The sequence below is a fragment of the Pithys albifrons genome, chromosome 31, assembly GCF_047495875.1.
Source record: "Pithys albifrons albifrons isolate INPA30051 chromosome 31, PitAlb_v1, whole genome shotgun sequence".
Taxonomy (NCBI): Eukaryota; Metazoa; Chordata; class Aves; order Passeriformes; family Thamnophilidae; genus Pithys; species Pithys albifrons.
Genome location: NC_092488.1, coordinates 192,019 through 214,411, shown reverse-complemented (window position 1 = coordinate 214,411; position 22,393 = coordinate 192,019). Strand labels below are relative to the sequence as shown.

The 22,393-nt window shown below is 52.4% G+C and overlaps 3 protein-coding genes across 7 annotated transcripts in view; 2 read left to right on the top strand and 1 right to left on the bottom strand.

Moving 5' to 3' along the window:
* Positions 1–17,918, top strand: part of LOC139684016 (zinc finger protein 850-like) — a 124,959-nt gene extending 107,041 nt beyond the window's left edge. Inside the window, 1 exon segment of the mRNA XM_071579622.1 lies at positions 13,637–17,918. Coding sequence (XP_071435723.1) covers positions 13,637–14,476 — 840 coding nt within the window. The 3' untranslated portion in view covers positions 14,477–17,918.
* Positions 765–9,800, bottom strand: LOC139684034 (olfactory receptor 14A16-like). Of its 5 annotated transcripts, none has more exons than XR_011699844.1 (3): positions 9,733–9,787; positions 8,198–8,373; positions 1,920–2,304 (listed from the first exon to the last, which is right to left on the bottom strand). XR_011699844.1 is itself a non-coding variant. In XM_071579643.1 (2 exons), exon 2 carries the CDS (start codon positions 1,864–1,866, stop codon positions 925–927), a length of 942 nt encoding a protein of 313 aa, XP_071435744.1. In that variant the 5' UTR covers positions 1,867–1,889; positions 9,733–9,748; the 3' UTR covers positions 765–924. The 5 variants fall into 5 exon arrangements, 1 of the variants encoding a protein (XP_071435744.1); XR_011699842.1 differs by lacking the exon at positions 8,198–8,373 and adding an exon at positions 3,840–4,059 and having other exon boundaries at positions 9,733–9,772; XM_071579643.1 differs by lacking the exons at positions 1,920–2,304; positions 8,198–8,373 and adding an exon at positions 765–1,889 and having other exon boundaries at positions 9,733–9,748.
* LOC139684126 (uncharacterized) lies at positions 9,174–17,918 on the top strand. Its single transcript, XM_071579721.1, has 5 exons — positions 9,174–9,229; positions 9,877–9,976; positions 10,235–10,649; positions 13,122–13,200; positions 13,386–17,918. The coding sequence occupies exons 1-5, from the start codon at positions 9,174–9,176 to the stop codon at positions 13,573–13,575; spliced, it is 840 nt and encodes a 279-aa protein (XP_071435822.1). The 3' UTR covers positions 13,576–17,918.
* Positions 17,919–22,393: the final 4,475 nt, after the last annotated feature.

The window sequence follows — 22,393 nt, the reverse complement described above, 5'->3', positions numbered from 1 at the left end:
CTTTTCCAGTGCCTGCCGTGGTCTCTGGGGTTGCAGAGCTCCCCTTTTTCAGTTCACACTCAGATGTAGAATATCATCTCTGGGTGACCCCACACCTGAAAGGCCTGTTCTCACTGCGCTGCATTTCTTGCTGACTCCTTGGCACAAACTGTCTCTGCAGGTCCCCTGAGTTCTCCTGGCACCTCCCAAGTCTCCTCAATAGAAGGCAGGTCTGTCACAAGTTGTAGAGTCCCTCGAGGATTAATCACAGATCATTCACCATGTCCTTGTCACTGGCAACAAACAGCAAACCCTAAAGCAGCACTAAGATCCTTGAAGGCCGTGCTGTGACACTGATCTCATCACACTGAGTCCCATGGACAACAAGCAACACAAGGAGCCTCTTTAGAGTCTGTTTCCTTGGACATGTTATTGAAAGTTACTTTGGAAGAAGTCCAAAGCCTTCCTGCTCTGCCCTCAGGAGAACCCCTTTCCTCATGTAACTGCTGTTTTGGAGCCCAGCTGTGTCCCTCAAGTGTCCATGGCCTGTCCCTGCCTGTGATCCCAGAAGAGACACACAGCAGGATGTGACAAAGCTCTGCTGCTCCCTGGCAATGCTGCTGTGCTGGGACTCTCTCTGCAAACAGGAACTGCCATTGGCCTTGCTGTGGTCTCAGAGGAAGGAACTCGGAAAAACAAACTACACAAGTAACTTTTATTTTGCTTAAATATGCAAAGAGAACATTCCCTCATTTACCCAGTCTCCAGATCAAATATTAAGGATAGAGAATTTATGGAAAAATGGGGATCAAAAGTAGAAGTAAGTTGCACACCACTTCAGCAGCAGAAAAAAAAAGCAAAAAAACCCACATAATCACCACCAAAAACCTGAGAAGGCGTGTTGAGTGTATAGTGAGTTCCTTTATGAGTGTTTTGCACATGAAATCAGGCAGTTTTTGCTTCTGAATTGTGTCCAATCATTAGTTTCCAAAGGGCATCCTTAAGTTCCTTGTTTCTCAGGCTGTAGATGAGGGGGTTCATGGCTGGAGGTACCACTGAATAAAGAACTGCCACCACAAGATCAAGGGATAGGGAGGAGATGGAAGGAGGCTTCAGGTAGGCAAAAAATGATGTGCTGATAAACAGGGAGACCACAGCCAGGTGAGGGAGGCACGTGGAAAAGGCTTTGTGCCTTCCCTGCTCAGAGGGGATCCTCAGCACAGCCCTGAAGATCTGCACATAGGAGAAAACAATATAAACAAAACAAGCAAATCCTAAACAGGCATTAACCACAAGAAGACCAAGTTTCCTAAGATCAGAATATGAGCAGGAGAGCTTGAGAATCTGGGGGATTTCACAGAAGAACTGGCCCAGGGCATTGCCATGGCACAGGGGCAGGGAAAATGTATTGTCTGTGTGCAGCAGAGCAGTGAGAAAGCCACTGGCCCAGGCAGCTGCTGCCATGTGGGCACAAGCTCTGCTGCCCAGGAGGGTCCCGTAGTGCAGGGGTTTGCAGATGGCAACGTAGCGGTCGTAGCACATGATGGTGAGGAGAGAAAACTCTGTTGTGATGAAGAAGATGAAAAAAAACAGCTGTGCAGCACATCCCATGTAGGAGATGTCCCTGGTGTCCCAGAGGGAGTTGTGCACGGCTTTGGGGACAGTGGTGCAGATGGAGCCCAGGTCTGTGAGGGACAGGTTGAGCAGGAAGAAGTGCATGGGGGTGTGCAGGTGGTGGTCAGAGGCTACGGCGCTGATGATGAGGCCGTTGCCCAGGAGGGCAGCCAGGGAGATGCCCAGGAAGAGCCACAAGTGCAGGAGCTGCAGCTGCTGCGTGTCTGCCAATGGCAGGAGGAGGAAGTGGCTGATGGAGCTGCTGTTGGGCATTGGCTACTTCAGGGTGTGGTTATCTGTTGAGAAGGAAAAGGCAGACCTGAGTTAAGTCAGACTTTATTAGCAAAACATATTGCATGTCTCATGGCAACTCTATATTCAGGGTCTTTTTTTTTTTTTTTGTAAGAACAGGTCTCTGCAACCCCCTGCCCTGATCTCTGGGTTTCGGGGCATTGGAAGCAGAGACCCTGCAATGGGCTCCTGTGGAGTCCTTCCTCTGGAGAGAGAGTTCACTTGAAATTCAGGGTGATCTCAAATTAAATGGACTTGTGGTACATCAAAGAGTTGTTCAAATTTTGGACAAATGAAAAATTGATCTGAAAGATTTCTTTGTGTTTGTTGATCCAGTTGCACCGACAACAGTTCTCAGTGGTTGTGGATGTTTGAAATCCCTGACATTCCTACTGCACTGCAGGTCAAGTCATGTGGGTCCTGCGGGTCAAAGGAAGGCTCCGTTAGTGAGGAGAGAAGAGCTGCTCTGCCCACCAGTGCTGTTCTCAGCTGCCCCGTGCTGGCACCTTGGATCTGGATCAGCATCACACTCAACTGTTCTCCTAAAAAAGAAACTGCACACGGGGGAGAGCAGAGGAATCCAGGACTTCAGGGCCAAAGAGCAGAATTAACAAACTCCTCAGCTTTTTTGTCTCTCCCCTCCCACACTGAGGCACAGAAAAATCATTGCAGTTGCCAAGTTGCATTTCCATGGATTTAGCATGGAGATATTTCTCCATGGGATCCTAGAGCACAGAGATACTGAGGGAGAGCTGTGCCCTTCTGGAGGGCACCCTGCAGCTCTGCAGGACACCACAGAAGCAGCTGAATGTCCAAAAGTTGCATGGAGAGGATTTGGGCACTTTGCTCCCACAGACACACCCCAGAGCAGGATCCAAATGGTTTATGCCTGAACATGAACTGAACCTGCCACCCCCAATCCCCCACAATGGCTCAAAAAAGCCAATGGTGAGAACAAGGACACCAAAGGAAAGAGAGGAATGGCAGTGAAATGCCACAGTAGTCCTGCCAAGGCAGCAGGAAGCACACAGAGACAGAAGAATTCAGCACCTTGTCCTTTCCTGGGCTCTGCTGCTGCAGGGCAATGCACACCTGAGCCCCCATGGGCCTGAGGGCAGGGACTCTGCTTAGGCTGGGAAAGGAGCCCGGGGAGGAGCTGATCAGGGAAGGCCTGTGTGCCACAGGGACAGCAGGGAGGTGCCCACATGGCCCTCCCCAGCATTTGTGGCAGCAGTTCCCTCTCCCTCCCTGCCTGTCTCTGCTGTGAGGAGCTGTTCCTGCCAGCAGCTGCCTCCCTGTGCCCAGCTCAGCTCCCTCCAGTGCTCACACAGCCCATGCCCACCCCACTGCCCAGGGGCAGCTCTGCATGTGCAGGGGCTGAAGAGCAGATCCCAGACAAGCTGATGTGGCTGAGGAGGGGAAGGTGTTCGGAGTGGATGTGCTTCCTGAGAAGTGCCCTTGGAAATGGCAGGAGGTAGAGCTGAAGCTGAGAGAAGCCTTGAGCCATTGCAGCTGAAGGACCTGCCCTGCCCTGCCCATCCCTGCCCTGCTCATCCCTGCCCTGCCATGAGGGGCTCACTCCTCCCACCCACACCTTCTCCATGCAGAGCCCTGGGGAGCTCCTTGACCGGGCTGAGCTGACCCTGGCAGGCAGCAGAGTCCCTGTCCCAGCACACAGAGCCCTGGGCTGCAGGGCCCTGCTCTGCACCACAGCCCTGGGCACCCCTGCCTGCACTCCCAATCTCACACCCCACAACCATCCTTACAAGAAGGCAACCTTCTTGCCCTGTGCCTCTGATGGTGCAGCAGGCAATCCTGTTTTGCTCATGTTCTCCTTCTGCACACCAGAAAATCCAGGACAGCCTTCCTGACAGGTCCTGTCAGTGGTGGCATTTGGCAGGTGGAAGAGACACTTCCAGAAACTCACCTGCACTGCTCTGCAGCCAGAGACTTACCGTGGCAAAGGGCTGTGAAGGTTTCTCCCCTGATGAGCTCTCACCTCTCCTCCTATGCCAGGATCTTTTTAACCTCTTTCTCACTTCTCTTGTCTGCCCTTTGCTGCCTGCAGGTCCTGCCCTGCTCTGCCATATGGCCACCTCCTCTCCACTAAAGGAACTGTGAGAGTCCTTCTGAAAGATCCCAGACGCCGTGGGGTGTGCCAGCTTCAGGAGATTCCTGCAGGAAGGGAAATTTAACTTTCCTCCAGTGAGAAAATTATTCACAGAAAAACTGTGAAGGTTTTTGCTGTAGTGAGAGCTCAGTCACCTCCCAGCCCAGGCTGCCTCTCACCTCTGTCCCTTCTCTGCTGTGCCCTGGGTGTCTGCAGGCAGTGCCCTGAGCCCTGCTGGGCTGTGCACAGGAGCTGCTCCTGGGCAGAGCTGTCTCTCTGCAGCACTGCCCGCTTGCCAGGAGCTCCCTGTGTGCCAGGAGCCCGGCCCAGCTCAGCAGCACAGCAACAGCCCAGGGCATTTCATGACCCTCTGGGGGGTTTGGTGCTGAGTCTTTGAATCACAGTCCCTCAGGAAAGCTGCAGAAACCTCTTGAGAAGCCAAAGTGAGATTCAAACTCTAAAGTTTCTTGTAGTGCTAATGGGTCCCACTGAGGGACATGACTGAGAAAACATCCCCAGGATTTTGTTGGAGCACAATCCTGGCAACATTGATGACAGGTTAGAGAGTCACAGAATCATCAAGGTTGAAAGAGACCTTCAAGATCTTCTAGTCCAACTGTCAGCTCAGCACCACCATAAACACCCCTAAATCCATTTCAAAGGCCATATCCTGACACCATCTGAGCACTTCCAGAGACTGAGGGGCATCCCATCTGGGCCCAGGGACTTGTGAGGGTCTCACTGGCAGAGCAAGTCACTCACAATTGAATTTCCTTTTGGATTGTGGGGGTTTCACTCAGCTCCCCATCCCCAAATTTCAGACCTGGGACCTGGGTATCCTGAAGACAAGTAGGTTGGAAGATAAAGAGTGAGGCAAGGAAGGCCTTAAGTTTCTCAAATTTTCCTCCTCCCCCAGCACTGTCCTGCCCTCTGCATCCAGCAAAGGGTGGACACTCTCCTGAGCCCTCCTTTTGCTGACCATTGATTAAGAGACATTTTATTTTGTTTTCTTTTACTGCAGTGGCCAAATTCAGTTACAGTTTGTCTTTGCCCCTTCAAATTTTCCACCTACACAACCTCACCACATGTAGTCCCCCTGAGTTTTCTGTTCCTTGTCCAAGAGATGATGCACTCTCATTTTTTAACCTGATATCCAGCCTAAGTTCTGTGTTTAACCAAGATGTGCTTTTTGCCCCCTGGCTTGTGTTAGGGCACATGGGCAGAGTGTGAGAAAATCTGGTTTCAAAGAAATTTCAGAGACGGGTTTGAGAAAGCAAAACAAAAGGCTTTACTGGCCAAGCTGTGCAGGCGCAGGGTGCCCCGACACAGTGTTGCCACCGGGGAGCACACGCTGGGAGGGGGGTTGGGACATTTATACTCTTGCCTGCCATGCCCCTTCTCTCCCCTCTGGGTGGCTCATCCCAACCCCCCCTTGTCCATCTTTGGCATCCCGCCCGCTGATTCCATGTTACCAGCTTGTCTTGTCCTCCCACTCACCATCGGTGCTGATTGGTGTGACTGGCCCCCCCTCAGTCCCTGTCACCGGCCGCAGACCCCTGACAACAGCCCCTGATTGGGACCGTTGCCTCACAGCCTTCCCACCAATTTGGCCTAACTGACCTAGATGGAAAACCCTTTGAAGATGGCAAACTATCCCCCCTGAAAGCCCAACCCCATTTATCATGAGCAGTCAAAGAGACCTTTGAATTAACATTCAAACAGAACTTTGAATTAACATTAAACATCCTTCAATTGGTACCCCTTGCTCTGATCTCCAAACCTCTCACTTCTATGTTATCCCACTCACAATGAACCCCCTCTTCTTACTCCTCACACAGAGCTCCTGGAGATTGGAGATTTCCTTCTTAAAGCACCTCCAGCCTTCCTGGACCTCTGTGCCCTTCAGGACTGACTCCCAAGGGATTCCATCAATCATTCTCCCAAACAGGACAAAGTCTGCCTGCCGTCAATCCAAGGTGTCAGTTCTGCTGCCCACTCTTTCCTTCACCCACCATGGAAAACTCTGCCATTCAGTGTCCCTGTGCCCAAGATGGGCCTGACCATGACATCCCCCACCAGTCACAGAATCACAGAATGGATTGGTTTGGGAGAGACCTTAAAGAGCATCTTATTCCAAGCCCTTGCCATGGACAGGGACACCTTCCACCAGACCAGGTTTCTCAGCACTGCAATCAACCTGGCCTTGACCAACTTCCAGGGATGGGGGAGCCAGAACTCCTCTGACCAATCTGTGCCAGGCACTCACCACCCTTAACATAAAGAATTTCTTCCCAATATCTCATCTATTCCTTCCTTCTATCTGTTGTTACAGTAAAATCAAAAGTGAGCAATTCAGATCTATAGAAAACCCTGTGAGACTGAGCTATCAGCCAGAGGCAGCAAGGAGCTCAGCTGCTGCTGGCTGATAGGGAGGAGGTTACTCCCCAAGAATTAACATAGGAGGAATTCACAGGACTCTGCAGGGGCACGAAAACAGCCAGGATGAAATAATATAAACATGGGACTTGTGAGAGAGAGGCTTTAGCCAATTGAAGTATCTGGCGTGGTGGTGTGTTAACTCTTTTAGCCAATAAGCTGTAGTCCTAACCCTATATAAACTGTGTGCTTTGTGTAATAAAAGGTCTTCACTATAAACTTCATGATTGTTGGTGAAGTCCAGTTCCTCCGCCATTTATAAATTGTTTACTTTATCTATCTGTGTGAAGCCATTCCCTCTTGTTCTTGTCACTCCAGGCCCATGTAAATAGTCTCTCTCCACCTTTCGTGTTGGGTCCCTTCAGGTCCTGGAAGGACACAATTAGGTCACCCCATGGCCTTCTCTTCTCCATGTTGAACAATCCCAGTTCTCTCAGCATTTCCTCATGGCAGAGCTGCTCCATCCCTCTGATCATCCTGGTGGTCTCTTCTGGACTCTCTCCAACAGCTCCATGTCCTTGCTGTGCTGGGACCCCAGAGCTGGAGGCAGCTCTGCAGGTGGGGCAACATCCACCCATGTGTGTTCCTGCAAGTGCAGTGTGGAACCTCATGGAACCAAAGGGACATTGTGACACCACAGAACCTCATGGAACCAAAGGGACATTGTGACACCACAGAAACTCATGGAACCAAAGGGGACATTGTGACACCACAGAACCTCATGGAACCAAAGGGGACATTGTGACACCACAGATCCTCATAGAATCATAGAATCGATTGGGTTGGAAAAGACCTCCGAGATCATCAAGTCCAACCCTTGGGTCAACTCCAGTCCATTTCCCAGATCATGGCACTCAGCGCCACGTCCAATCTGCGTTTAAAAATCTTTAGGGATGGTGAATACACCACCTCTCTGGGCAGCCCATTCCAATGCCTGAGCACTCTCTCTGGAAAGAATTTTTTTCTGATGTCGAAGTTAAAATTTCCCTGGCAGAGCTTGAGCCCATCGTGCCCCCTTGTCCTATTGCTGAGTGCCTGGGAGAAGAGACCAACCCCCACCTGGCTATAACTTCCCTTCAGGTAGTTATAGACAGCAATGAGGTCACCTCTGAGCCTCCTCTTCTCCAGTCTAAACACCCCCAGCTCCCTCAGCCTCTCCCCATAGGGCTTGTGTTCCAGTCCCTTCTCCAGCCTTGTTGCTCTTCTCTGGACTCGCTCCAGCACCTCAATATCTTTCCTGAACTGAGGGGACCAGAACTGAACACAACACTCAAGATGTGGCATCACCAATGCAGAGTACAGGAGAAGGATCACAGCCCTGGGCCTGCTGGCCACGCTATTCTTGATGCAGGATCCCATTGGCCTTCTTGGCCCCCTGGGCACACTGTTGGCTCATGTTGAGCTTCCTGTCAATTAGTATCCCCAGGTCCCTCTGCCTGGCTGCTCTCCAGCCACTCTGTGCCCAGCCTGGAGCGCTGCAGGGGGTTGTTGTGGCCAAAGGGCAGGACCTGCACTTGGCCTTATTGAACTTCATCCCATTGGAATCAGCCCATCTCTCAAGTCTCTCCAGATCCCTCTGCAGAGCCCTCCTGCCTTCCAGCAGGTCGACACTCCCTCCCAACTTGGTGTCATCAGCAAATTTGCTGATGATGGACTCAATCCCCTCATCTAAATCTTCAATAAAGATGTTAAACAGGACTGCACCCAACACAGACCCCTGGGGAACACCACTGGTGACCGGCCCCAGCTGGATGCAGCTCCGCTCACCAGCACTCTCTGGGCCCGGCCCTCCAGCCAGCTCCTAACCCAGCAGAGGGCACACTTGTCCAAGCCATGGGCTACCAGCTTTTCCAGGAGTATATTATGGGAGACAGTGTCAAAGGCCTTGCTGAAGTCCAGATAGACACATCCACAGCCTTCCCCTCCTCCACCAGGTGGGTCACCTGATCGTAAAAAGAGATCTGGTTGGTCAGACAGGACCTGCCCCTCCTAAACCCCTGCTGGCTGGGTCTGATCCCTTGTCCATCCTGAAGGTGCTGTGTGATTGCACTCAGGATGATCTGCTCCATAACCCTGCCAGGTACGGAGGTCAGGCTGACAGGCCTGGAGTTTCCAGGGTCAGCCTTGCAGCCCTTTTTGAGGATTGGAGTGACATTCGCCAACTTCCAATCATCTGGGACCTCCCCAGAGAGCCAGGACTGTTGGAAGATGATGGAGAGTGGCTTGGCAAGCTCTTCTGCCAGCTCCCTCATGTTCCTGGGATGGATCCCGTCTGGTCCCAGAGACTTGTGAGGATCCAGCTGGCTCAGTAAGTCACTCCAGGACTCCAGGACCCCCCTCACCCTCTTTCCCACCCATCTTGCCTCTCCCACACTCAAAGCTCCCTTTTTCTTTATCCTGACACCTCCTGGACTCCCCTTTTCTGGGCACAGGAACCTCCTGGACCCCCCAACAACCTCTACCCAACCCTCGTCCTGCCTTTCCTTGTCCTTTGGATCATCCTGAATCCCCGTTCCCAGGAACTGGGACGCCCCTGCACCCCCTTATTCTGCACCAATACCCCCTGGCACCCCCTTTCCTGGCCATCCCACCTTTTCCAGTCCACAGAACCCCCCTTTTCCTTGACTCTGGGACCCCCCTGTATCCCCCCTCCTGCATTTCCCAGACCAGAGACATCTCCTTTTTTGAAATTTGGGGCGCAACTTGAGCCCCTTTTTCTGGCCGTTCTGGGTCTCCCTACCCCATGACCCCCCTTTCCCCGACATCAGGGACCCCTGGACCCCCTTTCCTGCTCACAGGGTACCCCTGGACCCCCCATCCCACTTCTCCAAGCCTGACTCAGAAACATCAAACCCCCTCCCCCCCCCCAACAGGCTCTGCCGGGAACCGAAACTGGGGGCCCCCAAAAACACCTCCCGGGGACCCCCAACATCCCCCAGGGGCATTCCCAGCTCAGCTTTGGGGTCCCTCAAGCTCCAAACATCCCCCCGAGCACAAACCAACCCCCCCAGAGCCCCCCGGGCTATTCGGGGCTCGGCTCGGGGGTCCCGCAGCGCTTTCTCGGGGCCCTTTGCCGTCCCTGTTTGCAGCTCCGGCCCCGCCCCGCGGCAGCCCCGGCGCGGGATCCAAGGAGCGGCACATTCCTTGGGCCCTTCCCGGCCTTTGCCCGGCCCATCCCGGCTCTCCTGTCCCATCGCACACCCCGCACGGCCCTTTGTGGGCACTGCGGGGACTGCGGAGTTTGGGGGTCCCAGCCCCTCGTTCCCCCTCACCCCCTTTGCCATCGTGTCCCTCTCGCTCACCCGAGAGCTCCTCGTGGGGAAACAAAGAGGAGGAGGAGCTGGAAGAGGAGGAGGAGGAGGAGGAGGAGGAGGAACAGGAGAAAGAGGAGGAGAAAGAGGAGGAGAAAGAGGGGGAGAAAGAGGAGGAGAAAGAGGGGGAGAAAGAGGAGGAGAAAGAGGAGGAGAAAGAGGAGGAGAAAGAGGAGCAGGCGCAGCATCGGCCCCCCCATCCCGCGGGTGCCCGGGGAGGGTCAGCTCGGCCCGGGTATTTTGGGGGTCTCTGCTGTTGCTTTTCTGGGGTGGGAGGGGGTGTTTGGATCCTGCAGGACTCCAAAGCGGAGCCGAAAATGCCCCTGGGGGGATATTGGGGGTCCCCCGGAGGTGTTTCTGGGGGTCCCGGTGGGGCTGCGGGGGCTCCCATTGGCCGCTGTGCCCGCCCGTCTCCGCTCGCAGCCAATCAGCGTTCAGAATACGGCGGTGAGGGCGGAGCTTGGAGGGCCGCATTCCCCCCCCCCTTATCCAGGACTCTGCCCGTCACTGCGCAGCCGCCGACACCGCTTTCCACCGGCCCCGCCCACTGCGCGATTGTCATGGCAACAGCCGGGAGGAGCGAGGAGTGACGAAGGAACTGTCCAATAGATGCTCAGCATGGCATAAAACTGCCCAATCAGCGCTTTGCACTCTCCTCAGCCCCGCCCTGCTGGTCTGTCAATCGTCACGCGGTCGGAACTTCCTCAAGTGCCGGCAGAGCCGCCCGGCCTGGGCAGGGCCGGGGCCGGGGCCGGGGCCGGGGCCGGTGCCCTGGGCGCCTTCCCCGCCGCAGCCCCTGCTCCGCCGCGGCCGGGCCGGCCCTGTCGCTGGGTCGGGCCCCGCGGGCTCTGCTGCTGCTGTCGAGGGCCGAGGGAGCTGCGAGCGGGGCCGGGATCGGCGCTCCGATGGTGAGTGAGGGGCTGCGGGGGACACCCAGGTGGGCGGGGGGTCCCTGTGAGCCCGGAGGGAACGGCGAGTGCCCTGCGGAGCCGCCGAGATGCTGCCCGGGCTCTGCGAGCACATGGGATCTGTGCCGGGTGAGGAGGGAGCTGCGGGACAGCTCGGGGGGTGCGGGGGCCCTGGCTGGGTGCGGGGACCCACTAAAGCCGCTCTGCCTCCCCTCTGCGCCCGGGCAGAGCAGAGAAAATCCAAGGAGGGGCTGGCGACTTGGGATGAGGAGCAGGAGAGATCCCTCCCCGATCACCATCACAGGCAAAACAGACTCCGAGTGGGCATGTGAGTTAAATTATTACTGCCAGAATGAGAGTAACAGAAGAAGAAAGAAAAAATTTAAACAAACACTTTCCCCCCACCCCTCCCTTCTTCCCAGCTCTGCCTCCTCCCCCCTCAGCGGTGCAGGGAGCTGGGAATGGGGGTCCCAGTCAGTTGTTGTTGGGGCCGCTGCTGAGGGAGAGGAGTTGGAGTCCTTGCCCTGCCCCCCGTGGGGTCCGTGCCACGGGAGACAGTCCTGCCCGAGCCTCTCCAGCGTGAGTCCATCCCATGGCAACAGTTCTTCCCAAAGTGCTGCCACGGGGTGACTTTTCCTCGGGGTTCAGCCCTTCAGGCACCGGCTGCTCCAGCGTGGGGCTCCCCAGGGCCACAAGTGCTGCCAGGGCCAAACCTGCTGTGGTGTGGGCTCCTCTCTGCAGGGCTCAGCAGGTCCCTGCCAGGCTCCTACTCCATGCTGGGCTTCCCCCAGGGTCACAGCCTTCTCTGGCATCCCCCTGCTCCATGTGGGCTCCTTCCCGGGCTGCAGGTGACTCTGTGCCCTGCCCTGCTCCTCCCTGGGCTGCAGGTGACTCTGTGCCCTGCCCTGCTCCTCCCTGGGCTGCAGGTGACTCTGTGCCCTGCCCTGCTCCTCCCTGGGCTGCAGGTGACTCTGTGCCCTGCCCTGCTCCTCCCTGGGTTTCAGGGGCACAGCTGCTTCCCCAGGCACTTCCCCACGGGCTGCAGAGGAGCCTCAGCTGTGGCACCTCCAGCACCTCCTGCCCCTCCTTCTGTACTGCCCGTGGGGTCTGCAGAGCTGTTCCCACGTTCTCCCTCTGCTCTTCTCTGCCTGCAACATTCATCTACCCAAGAACTTTTGTTCCCCTTCTTCAATATGTTCTCCCCAGGGCATCACTGGTGTCTCTGCTGGGCTCGGCCTTGGCCAGTGGCAGGAAGCCCATCCTGGAGCCGGCTGGAATTGGCTCCTCCAGACCCGGGGAAGCTTCTGGGAGCTGCTCACAGAAGCCACCCCTGGACACCCCCTGCTACCAAACCCTGCCCACAGGAACCCAGTACAGGGGAAAATAAAGGAATTTTCTGTGTCCTCTTCCATAATTTGGGGAAAACGTGGAGATTCCTGTGCCCCCAGACCCACAATTGGAAAAAGTGGAAATGCTCCATGTCCTTACTTTTGGGAACACTGGAAAAATCCTATGCCTCCAGACCCTAAATTGGGAAAACTGGTAATGTTCCATGTCCCTAATTTGGGGAAAACTGGGGTGAGTTTTCCATTCCCCCTCATTCCCAAGCCTTTTCCCAGGTGTTTCCAACCCCGTGGGTGAGTCTGGGATTGCCCCAAAACCAGATATTGTCCACATGCCTTAAGATTTTCCAGGAGAACCCGCCCCATGAGCTTGGGCTGGAATTCATGAAATCTGCTTTTCAAAACCAGGTGGGGGATTTAAACATCTGCTCCCTCAGGATCTCCAGATCTCATGGATTTGGGCAGATTCCTAATGTTAAGATTGTCTTCAACCTCATCCTCTCCTGGAGTGTGCAGGGTCCTCATTCTCCTATACCTGGAGCCTTTCCCTGGGACCTGCGCAGTGGAGAGAGCAGAGAGGGGCAATAGCAGAGCTGGGGGAGTGGGTGGGGAGAGCACAGGGGGAGCCCTGGGCCCTTAAACAACAGTCCTGGAGAGAGAGAGACCCCAGCAGTCTGGGAGGAAAGACCCTCGGCACTGGGAGGCAGAGAGTCAGAAGTAGCCCCTTGGACCCCCCTGTCAACACTAAATGGGACCCCGGAGAGTGGGAACCCCCAGGACCCTCAGCAGACCAGAGAAGGGGCTGACCCAGAACACCACAGTGGGGAGCCCATAGAGGAGGAACCCCCTTGGATTCCTGGGACCCCTGGCAGCCTCGAGAGGGCAGGGACCTGGCGAGAGGAGGCCCCCAATTCATGCAGGACCCCCAGCAGCCCAGACCCAGGGACCACCATCAGCCCAAAGCAGAGAGACCAGAGAGAAGAACTCCTGGGAAGGCTTCTTTTAGGCTGAATCTTGGTGTTTTGGAGGTTTTTAGGGATACAAGATGCCCATTGACTTGTAGAGATGGATTTGGGCAGGAAGAACCCCCAAGCCAACACGCTCACACGTTGTTTTTCCCCTCTACCAGGATTTTTCCTTCCCAAACCTTGGCTGGGTGGAGAAGCAAGCTGTGAGGAAGAGGAAGATGCCCCGGGACCCCCGGGCAGGTGAGGAGGACATCAGTGCCCCTTTGCCCCTCTCTTGTGCTGCATCTTCGAGCCGAGCATCGCCCCCGGCTGCAGGACAACCCCGCTGCCGACGCCATCCTGCCAGAGCCGGGTTTGGGGGGATGTCCTTGCCCTTCCCTGTGTCCCAGAGGCAAATCCCCTGCCTGTCCTTGTTCCTGCCCCAGGCCCCAAGGTGAGCACAGAGAGCACGGAGGACAAATCCTGTTGGCAGAACCTCGTGGCAGAGGCTGTTTTGAACGGCTCCATGGCACAGGAAGTCACTGGGGAGGACACGCCACGGAGATCCCTCAGGATAACGCACTCCAAACGCATCTCAGGGTGCTCCGAGGAGGAAAGACCCATTCTGTGCAGTGATGGCGGCCGCATCTTCACCTGCAGCGCTGACCTGGCAGTCCATGTTCGGTTTCACCCTGAGGAGAAGCCCTACAGGTGCTTGGAATGTGGGAGGTCCTTTAGCCAGATCTCCAGTCTCTTTTCCCACCAACAGGTACACACAGGTGAGAGGCCCTACAAGTGCTTGGAATGTGGGAAGAGGTTCAGCAAGAGCTCCCACCTCATCCGCCACCAGCACATCCACTCTGGGGAACGACCCTACACATGTGGGGAATGTGGGAAGAGCTTTAGCGACAGCTCCAGCCTCATCTGCCACCAGAAGATCCACACTGGGGAACGTCCCTACGAGAGTTGTGAGTGTCGGAAGAGGTTTCGGACCAGCTCACATCTCCTTGTGCATCAGCGGGCGCACACGGGGGAGAGGCCCTTCCACTGCACTGACTGTGGGAAGAGCTTCAGCCGGAGGTCCCTCCTTGTCACCCACCAGCACATCCACACCGGAGAACGGCCCTACACATGTAGGGACTGTGGCAAGAGCTTCAGACGGAGCTCCACCCTGAGTGACCACCAGATGATCTACACTGAGGAGAGGCCCTACATGTGTTCTGAGTGTGGGAAAAGGTTTCAGAGGAGCTCAGATCTCCTTGTGCATCAGCGGATACACACGGGGGAGAGGCCCTTCAATTGCACTGACTGCGGGAAGAGCTTCAGCCGGAGCTCCTGCCTCGTTTCCCACCGGGGCATCCACACTGGGCAGAGGCCATACAAGTGTGAGAAGTGTGGGAAGAGTTTCAGAGTCGGCTCCAGCCTCATTTCCCACCAGATGATGCACACAGGGGAATGTCCCTACAAGTGTTCAGAGTGTGGGAAGGGCTTTATCCACAGCTCTACTTTGACCAGACACCAACGCACCCACCATTAAGGGAAGCCCTACAAGAGCTCTGACTGCAGGAAGAGCTTTGTCTGCTGCTCCATCACCCATTAGAGGAACCCACACTGGGAACAGATCTGGTGACCCACATTCCCAGTGATCTATGTTGGGAAGACCCCTGGCAAGTGGTCTCTGCGTCCTCCTGGTCCCCTGTGGGCACTTGGGTGAATGCAGGGGGAGGAACATCCATCAGGACACAGACTGACATTGGAAAATCATTGGGAGGGGGGGATTTGTTGACTTTACACCCCAAAACATCTCACCTGCTCCATTCCATCATTTCTTATGGTGGTATCAAGACCCCCTAATTCCACCCTAAATCCCTTCATTCCAGTCAAAAGTTCTTAACTCCTTTTAAAATTTCCAGAATTTCATCCCAAATCCCACCAATTTCACCCCAAATCCCCAAGATTCCTCTAAAATCCTCTTAATTCCATGCAAAATTCCCTTAAATCTACTGAAAATTTTCCTGAATTACACCTGAAATCTCCTTCACTCCACCCAGAATTCTTTTAATTTCACCCAAAATTCCCTTAACTCCGCTCAAAATTCCCTTAATTCCACTTCAAATCTGCCTGATTTCACCCCAAGTATGACAGTGTGTGACTGCTGCAGTGGTTTCTGTGCTGGACACCCGAGGCACAGAAGGAGTCCGGACACCAGAGTGGGATGGTAGAAAAGCAATTTATTGATGTAGCACCAGACTTATATAGGGTTGCTTAGGGAAGGATCTGGAAACTGGGAAGGAACAGCAAAGGATTTGGACAAAATCAGGGGAGGAGTATGTTGGTTCGGAGACAAGAAACCAATAGAAAAGCAGCAGTCAACCAACCAATGAAAAACAGGGATTAGGCCAAAGGTGGGAAGAGAACCCTAAGGGATTATGGGAACGAGACAACATGGATGGGATGACTAAGGGAAAAATAGAACAGGACAGCCATGTTAGAACAATTAAATGTTGGGGGGGTGATATCAGAACAACAAAATATTTGAACCTGTACAATTCCATGTGCACTATTAAACACCTGAGGTCATTAATTTACTGTCCGTCACCAGTGCTGACGGCTCTAATCCTTCCTGGTCATCATAAATCCACTGGTGGTGATATCTCTGCCACTCCTGATAGGGGAGCTGTTCTCTCACAGCTCCTCCTTTTTCTAATGCCATGAAATTAGAAACAGTATTGTGAACAAAAAGCCATTGAAAGCAACCAAAAATGCAAGGGAGGATGAGTAAGAAAAGGAATATGATAAACAAAGCAAGCAAACCAAAGAGTGCAAATTTCTTAAATGGAAGGGAGAAACCATCCAATGAAAAGTCAAACACATCATCCCAGAAGTATCCTCCTCCTGCATGATCTGCTCTACTAATTCCTGCAGCTCATTGATACGATTATGGATTGATTTGGAGTGGCCAGGAAAGTTAAGGCAGTATAAACCTTCCAATTCACTGCATCCATGGCCACTAACTAAAAGAAGGAAGTCGATGGCAGCCCTGTTTTGGAGGGTGGCCTTTTTAATCATTGGTGTGTCTAGGAGCAAACCCTCCAAAGCAAGGCTGGTGGCATTGGCCTCCTTGGCCAGCCAGTACCCGTTTGCATTAACAGGTCAAGTGCATGACGGGTGCCCATATATGGAATAATTGCACTTGCCCAAAATTTTTGCTGCGAGACCAAATGTGTGTGTCAGAGCCACAATTTTTCTGAAACTCATGGATTGGTTAAGTGGGTGCACAGGAGGACGTTTAAGGTTGATGTTCTTCTTTGCCAGAGAACACTTGTTGATTTGTTGTTTGAAAGGGGATGTATTGCACTCCATGACCTGGAGAAGGATGCTGGCTGAATCTTGCACCCAGTTTATCCTAGGTAGGGTAACTTTTCCATTGCTTTAATTTAAATGTCTTGCCCTGTAAGTCTGAAAAAATATGCTTTTGTTTTTAATGTGATAGGAGCTTACAATTTTTGTAGGGTCAAAAATAGTAAACTTGCCCAGTGTACATGGGCCTCCATTGCCACGTTTGGGGATAACTTTCCACACTTTCAGATCAGGGATTAGAAACCTTTTAGGAGGTAAAACAACAGAGTTAGGTGGTACTCTGGACTCAACAGGAATGTACTGATGACACCAACACGAGTAATTTCTGCAAGTGTCCTTAGGGGATAGATCTGTATTTCTATGGTCAATTACATCATCCAGAACAAAATGAAAGCAGTACCTTGCAACAGGGTGTCTTGGGTTGAGATGGCAAAATGCCAACTGCCCAACACAGACTGTCAGAAGCTCCCGACCCCCGACCCCCCTTCCACTGCTGAGAAAAGGGAGAAAGGAAAAACCCTCTGGAAACTCCAACTAAATTTATGCTTAAACTAACTATATGTCTTTATACAGAAAAGAGAAAATTAAAAGAAAACTGCAGTATAACACCCACTTACACAAGTTAGATATAACAACAATTTTCTACCTCCCACCAAAACTGGATTTCATTGCTCCAGATCCATAAAATACTCTAAAAGACACCCAGCAAGGCAAAAGAGACCCGGGAAGGCCAAAGAGAGAGCAAAACAATAAAATGTTTTACTGCCCTGAAACTAAAACAAAATAGGATGTAGCAGCAGCAGGAGCAAGTCCCAGCACAGCAGGACACACGTCCTGCCTCCACTGCAGACATGATGGAACCGAACAAGCCACTCCTACACCGGCTCCTCCACTTTAAGATGGTGTCGGAATATGGTGTGGGATACGACTGGCTAGAAGAAGTCAGCTGTTAGTTAGCCCAGCCCAGCTCAAGTCAGCCAACAGGCCCAGGCCTAGCCTGAAATCCAAAGCCTAAATTTAGGCTTACCTAGCTAAGCCCATAACAAAATTTCTAATGGATCAGGAAAGTCACATAGGCAGGTAAATTTAAGAGGTTTCAGTCCAGGGTTAGGAGCATTGCAAGTAGCAATGGGATTATTGAAATGCTCCAGGTCATCACAAAAAGTCATATAGAGTCACAAGAACTCATTTCAGATGGGATACTCCCATGGGAGAGAAATTAAAGATGTTTTAGAAGGGTTAGCAGGATCAGAAGTTGATGGGCAAAGAGAGTTTGATCCAATAGACTTAGCAAGAGAATACCAGCTATTTTCATGCTGGGAAATGAACCAGGGGCCTGGAACTTGAGGAGTAGGTGTGAGAGGAGGCCAAGGCCACAACAGCTCTTGACAGGCAGTGGGCAGTGACAAAAGGATAACTAGAGCTGTGATGACATAAATCAGTTGTCTCAAGTGGTTTCTCCAGAGCGTGGCAAGGGATGATTTCCTTGATGCAGTTTCACGCATCCCGAGAGTATCCATTGTGGGCTGGACCCTGTGGAGACACAGCCATGGCCTCTCCCCCAGGTGATGAGGGGGACAGGGCCGACCCATTCTCCAGTTAATAAATCTTTATAAATAGCTTTTGCCTTTGTTATTTTTCCTTCAGTTTTAGACTCAAAATGTCGTTGTATGGGGAGAGATCTCTCTCTACCCTATTAAGAAAGTGAAGTACCTGTAGGGCCTTGCTGATTTTCTCTTGAGGTGTGAGCCTCACTGTGGCATTTTGTTGTTTCTTTAGCATATTTTTAAGTGGTTGATGTGCACACACAGTTGTGCCTTACCCTTGTGGAGAATGAGGGATTCCAGTGCTATGGGTGATCCTCCAGAAATTAAAGAATTCTTTCAAAGGTTGCGAGACATAAGCTGGGCCATTGTCTGTTTTTATTTTTCTAGGAATGCCAAAGATCAAAATAGCTGTTAAAAATGTCTTTTGGCATCCCCAGCCTTTTCTCCTGCATGGGCCGGAGCCACTCTCAGCCCGGAACATCTGTCTGTCGACACAGGTCTGTATTTCAGCTTCCTGAAAAGCAGATAGGGGGTGACGTCCGACTGCCAAAGGTTGAGGGGAGTGATCCCTCTGGGATTCCCTCCTTCGGGTGGTACAGCAGTTACTCTTTGGCAGTGGGAACACACAGAGACAATAGGCCGTGTCTGAGAGGCACTAAGATGAAATGATTTCTGTAAAGACCTGGCGTTTTGGTGGAAGAACTCGTGAGCACCCCTTGCTTTTTCGAAATTATTTGGAACTACCACTGTTGGCACCATTGCCAAATCATTTGCAAAGTTCTCCGCCATTCTGTTCCCTTCCATAATTGGTCCTGGGAGGGATGTGTAGGAATGGACATGTATAATGTGAAGGGGAATCTTTCTGGTTGAATTTTATAAAGCAAACTTCCAAATAAATGAAGCAAAGTTTGGTTAGTAACCTCCTTTAGATACGAGTTTTCTGTTCTTGATACTATTCTCACTACATACCCCACATCAGAAACAGTATTTAAGGGCTCTGAAAATAGTTGAAATGCCCAAACTACAGCTGACAGTTCAGCTGTCTGAGAGGACCCCTGAACCTGATGAATATCCTTCTTCCACTCCTGTCCTTCCTTCCATGCTGCCACCCCTTGGCAGGTCCTCCCAGAGCCATCAGTAAAAACTGTTCTTGCCTTACTTAGTGGAGTAGGTGAATAATTATTTTTTAATCTTGGTTGTGTAGCTGCTAAAAACTGAAGAAAGGGAACAGAAGGAAGAAGAGTTACTAATTGTCCAGAGAAATCTGCCATGGAGACCTGAAAATCAATAGCATGTGAATTAAAATACTGCAATTGAGACTTGAAAAGAGGAATACAGATAGATCCAGAATTCTTCCAGAGAGCTCCCAAAGCCACAGTCTGCCTTTATGGCAGACCTTGGCAAGCACCTCTGGGTAGCTGGTGATAGTTTTTTGAAACTGAAAACTGAGAAATACCCATAACCATAAGCAAAATTTTTTTCTCTGAAATCAACTTGTCCAATAACTGTAAATGTTTGTTTCGGTCCATGGAAGACAAGCAAACAAGCAGGTTTCCCAATTATTTTCCTCATGCATTGGTATTTGTTAAGTTTCTTGTTCATTTCTTTTAATATAACAAGCACTTCTCTTGTAAGGTGACGTGGGGAATTTCAGTCTGCATCTCCCTTGAGTAATTGAAAAAGGGGTGCCAATGTATCGGTGCTTAGACTGAGAATAGGCCGAATCCAATTTACTTGTCCCAGAAATGACTGAAGGTCATTAAGTGTCCAGACTCCTGGTGACATTGGAATAAGTTTCCCAGGGAGCTCAGGAAGTCTCTAGAAGTATTTAGGTGGGGTCTAGAGGTAGCTCTTTAGGATATGATTTAGGGATGATTATGGTGGTTCTGGGTTCACAGTTGGACTGGAAGATCAGTAAAGGGCTCATCCAACCTTGATAATTCTGTGATTCCGTGACCTGCCATCAATGTTTCCAGGTTTGGGCTCCAACAACATCCTGGGGATGTTTTTTTCTCAGTTGTGTCCCGCAGTGGGACCCATTAGCACTACAAGAAACTTCACAGTTTGAATCTGACTTTGGTTTCTCAAGAGGATCCTGCAACTTTCCTCAAGGACTGATGTTCAGGGACTCAGCACCAACACCCCCCAGAGAGTCATTAAATGCCCTGGGCTGTTGCTGTGCTGCTGAGCTGGGCCGGGCTCCTGGCACACAGGGAGCTCCTGGCAAGCGGGCAGTGCTGCAGAGAGACAGCTCTGCCCAGGAGCAGCTCCTGTGCACAGCCCAGCAGGGCTCCGGGCACTGCCTGCAGACACCCAGGGCACAGGAGAGCAGTGAGAGGGAAGTTAAACACAGTCTGGGAGGAGAGGACAGAGAAGTGCTTACTTATATCTCACTATAGGAGAAATTATCACACTCTTTGAAAGAGTCAAACTATAAGGAAGATAAACTTCAGTTCCTGGAGGGAATTCCTAAAGCTGGTACATCCCACACCCTTTAAAACCTTTCTGGAGGACTCTGACAGTTCCTCCAGTGCAGAGGAGGTGGCCACACAGCAGAGCTGGGTTTGCCTCCTGCACCATCCGAGGGACAGAGCAAGGCAATCCCTGTCCCCATTGTGTGCTGCAGGTCTGTGAAGGTGGGTGTGCAACCAGGGGGGCCCAGGGCTGTGGTGCAGAGCAGGGTCCTGCAGCCCAGGGTGCTGTGCTGGGGCAGGGACTCTGCTGCCTGCCAGGGGCAGCTCTCAGCCAGCCCGGGGAGCTGCTCACAGGTCTGGGGAGAAGCTGTGGGAGGAAGGAGCAGCTCTGAGCAGGGCAGGGTCCTGCTGCTGAGAGGGTGCTGTGTGGGTCAGGGCTGCTCACAGCTCCAGATCTGCCTGGGGACTGCTCTGGAGGACACTTCTCCAGAACAAGGTAAGTCAGGGATTACTGTAATGATAAGAAGTTTTCCTGTGTGTGTATTCAATCTCCTCCTTGGAGCAGAGTGAGATTGTTGGGGGATGAGAGAAGCAGAATAAAAGTTGTAGTCACAGAATCACAGAATCTTCTGGATTGGAAGGGACACACCAGGACCATCCACACAATGTTTGAACATGTACTGAGACTGCTGATGTGTAACTTTGAGTCAGTCTCTCTTCTGGGATCCTCCTGAAGTGCCTCAGCTATGGACAGCACCAGGATCACCTTTCCTGCGCCCATCAGGGTTGTTGTGACCTGCCCTTTCCCACCTGCAAAGAGAACATGCCCCAGGCAGTGCCCTGCAGACAGGCAGGTTTCTGTAGGGCTGGGGTGAGTGCACAGAGGGTGGGATGGGACTGGGAGTGCTGAGAGGGAAAAGGCACCTGCCAGGAGGAAAATGTCCAGGCAGCAGGGATATGATCAGGGAATGAAGGGGAGCTAAAAGGAGAACTGCTGTGGGAAGGAGGGCACTGTTGGTGTCTGTGAGGTGGCACAGCTGGGTCAGGGTAACACTGTCCTCAGTGCCTGCTGTCTCTGCCCTGGTGTCTCAGAGAGAGAACCACAATATTTTCCTTTGTGTCTCTGCAATTCTGATCTTGTTCTTATTGTCTTGTTCTCTCAGTGAGGCTCTGCGATTTGCAGCATCTGAGTCAGGCACTGCCCTTGTGATTCCTGTCATGCAGGTGTGTCCTTAGGAATGCAATGTTAAAGCTTTCCTCTAACCTGTGGGCTGTGGGCAGTGTGTGTGACAGGGGAATGAGCTGACTCTCCCCTAATGAGCCACCATCCCCAGGGCACTCAGGGATCTCCTTGTCCTGTCCTTCCAAGCACTGAGCTGCCCTCCTGCATGCAAATCTCTCCTATAGCACACTGGTGTTACCTGAATGCCCAATGGAGAAGCACAGAGATGTTACAACTGAGGAAATGCTGTTGGGTTTGTAAAATGAACTCTGTGTGTCTCTGACAGAAGTCAGTCTTCATCAGAGACCTTCAGAAGGACTGAGACATTTAGCGATCCCTCTGCTCTCAGCATATTCTGGCTTCTTCTCAGGGTACATGGAAGGGTGATTGTCCTCTGATCCCCAAAGGTGCAAACACAGGGCCATTTGGAGTGAGCCTGTCCAGCCACTCACCTTGCCCTGAGCCACAGGAATCCCTTTGCCTCCCACACCTCTCATTGGCTCAGGCCGAGTGCAGCAGAAAGGCTGGGAATTTCTGACCTCAGAGAACCAGGCATGGAATGTGGGTAGGAAAAACAGTCCTTTAAAATTGGAAGTGCAGATGCCAACAAGCCTTTCTGCATTAGCAGTGATTGCATTGAAAAATCCTGACTGTTCAAGCCAGTCCTTCTGCCACATGAACACAAACCCACTGTAGTGGGGCAGAGATGGCTCCTCCAGGCCCAACAGACACAGGCCTGACTGCTCATGGCACACCCAGACAGTGCAAGGGGAGCTCAAATCAGAAACCTGGATGAAGGATTTTCCCAGAGAAGGAAGAAGGGTAGATGAGGCAAAGTGAGACATTCTATGGGAAATGGCATCAGTGTAGGTCAAAGCAGCCTGTCCTGACTTGTCCCTGTCTTTTTCTAC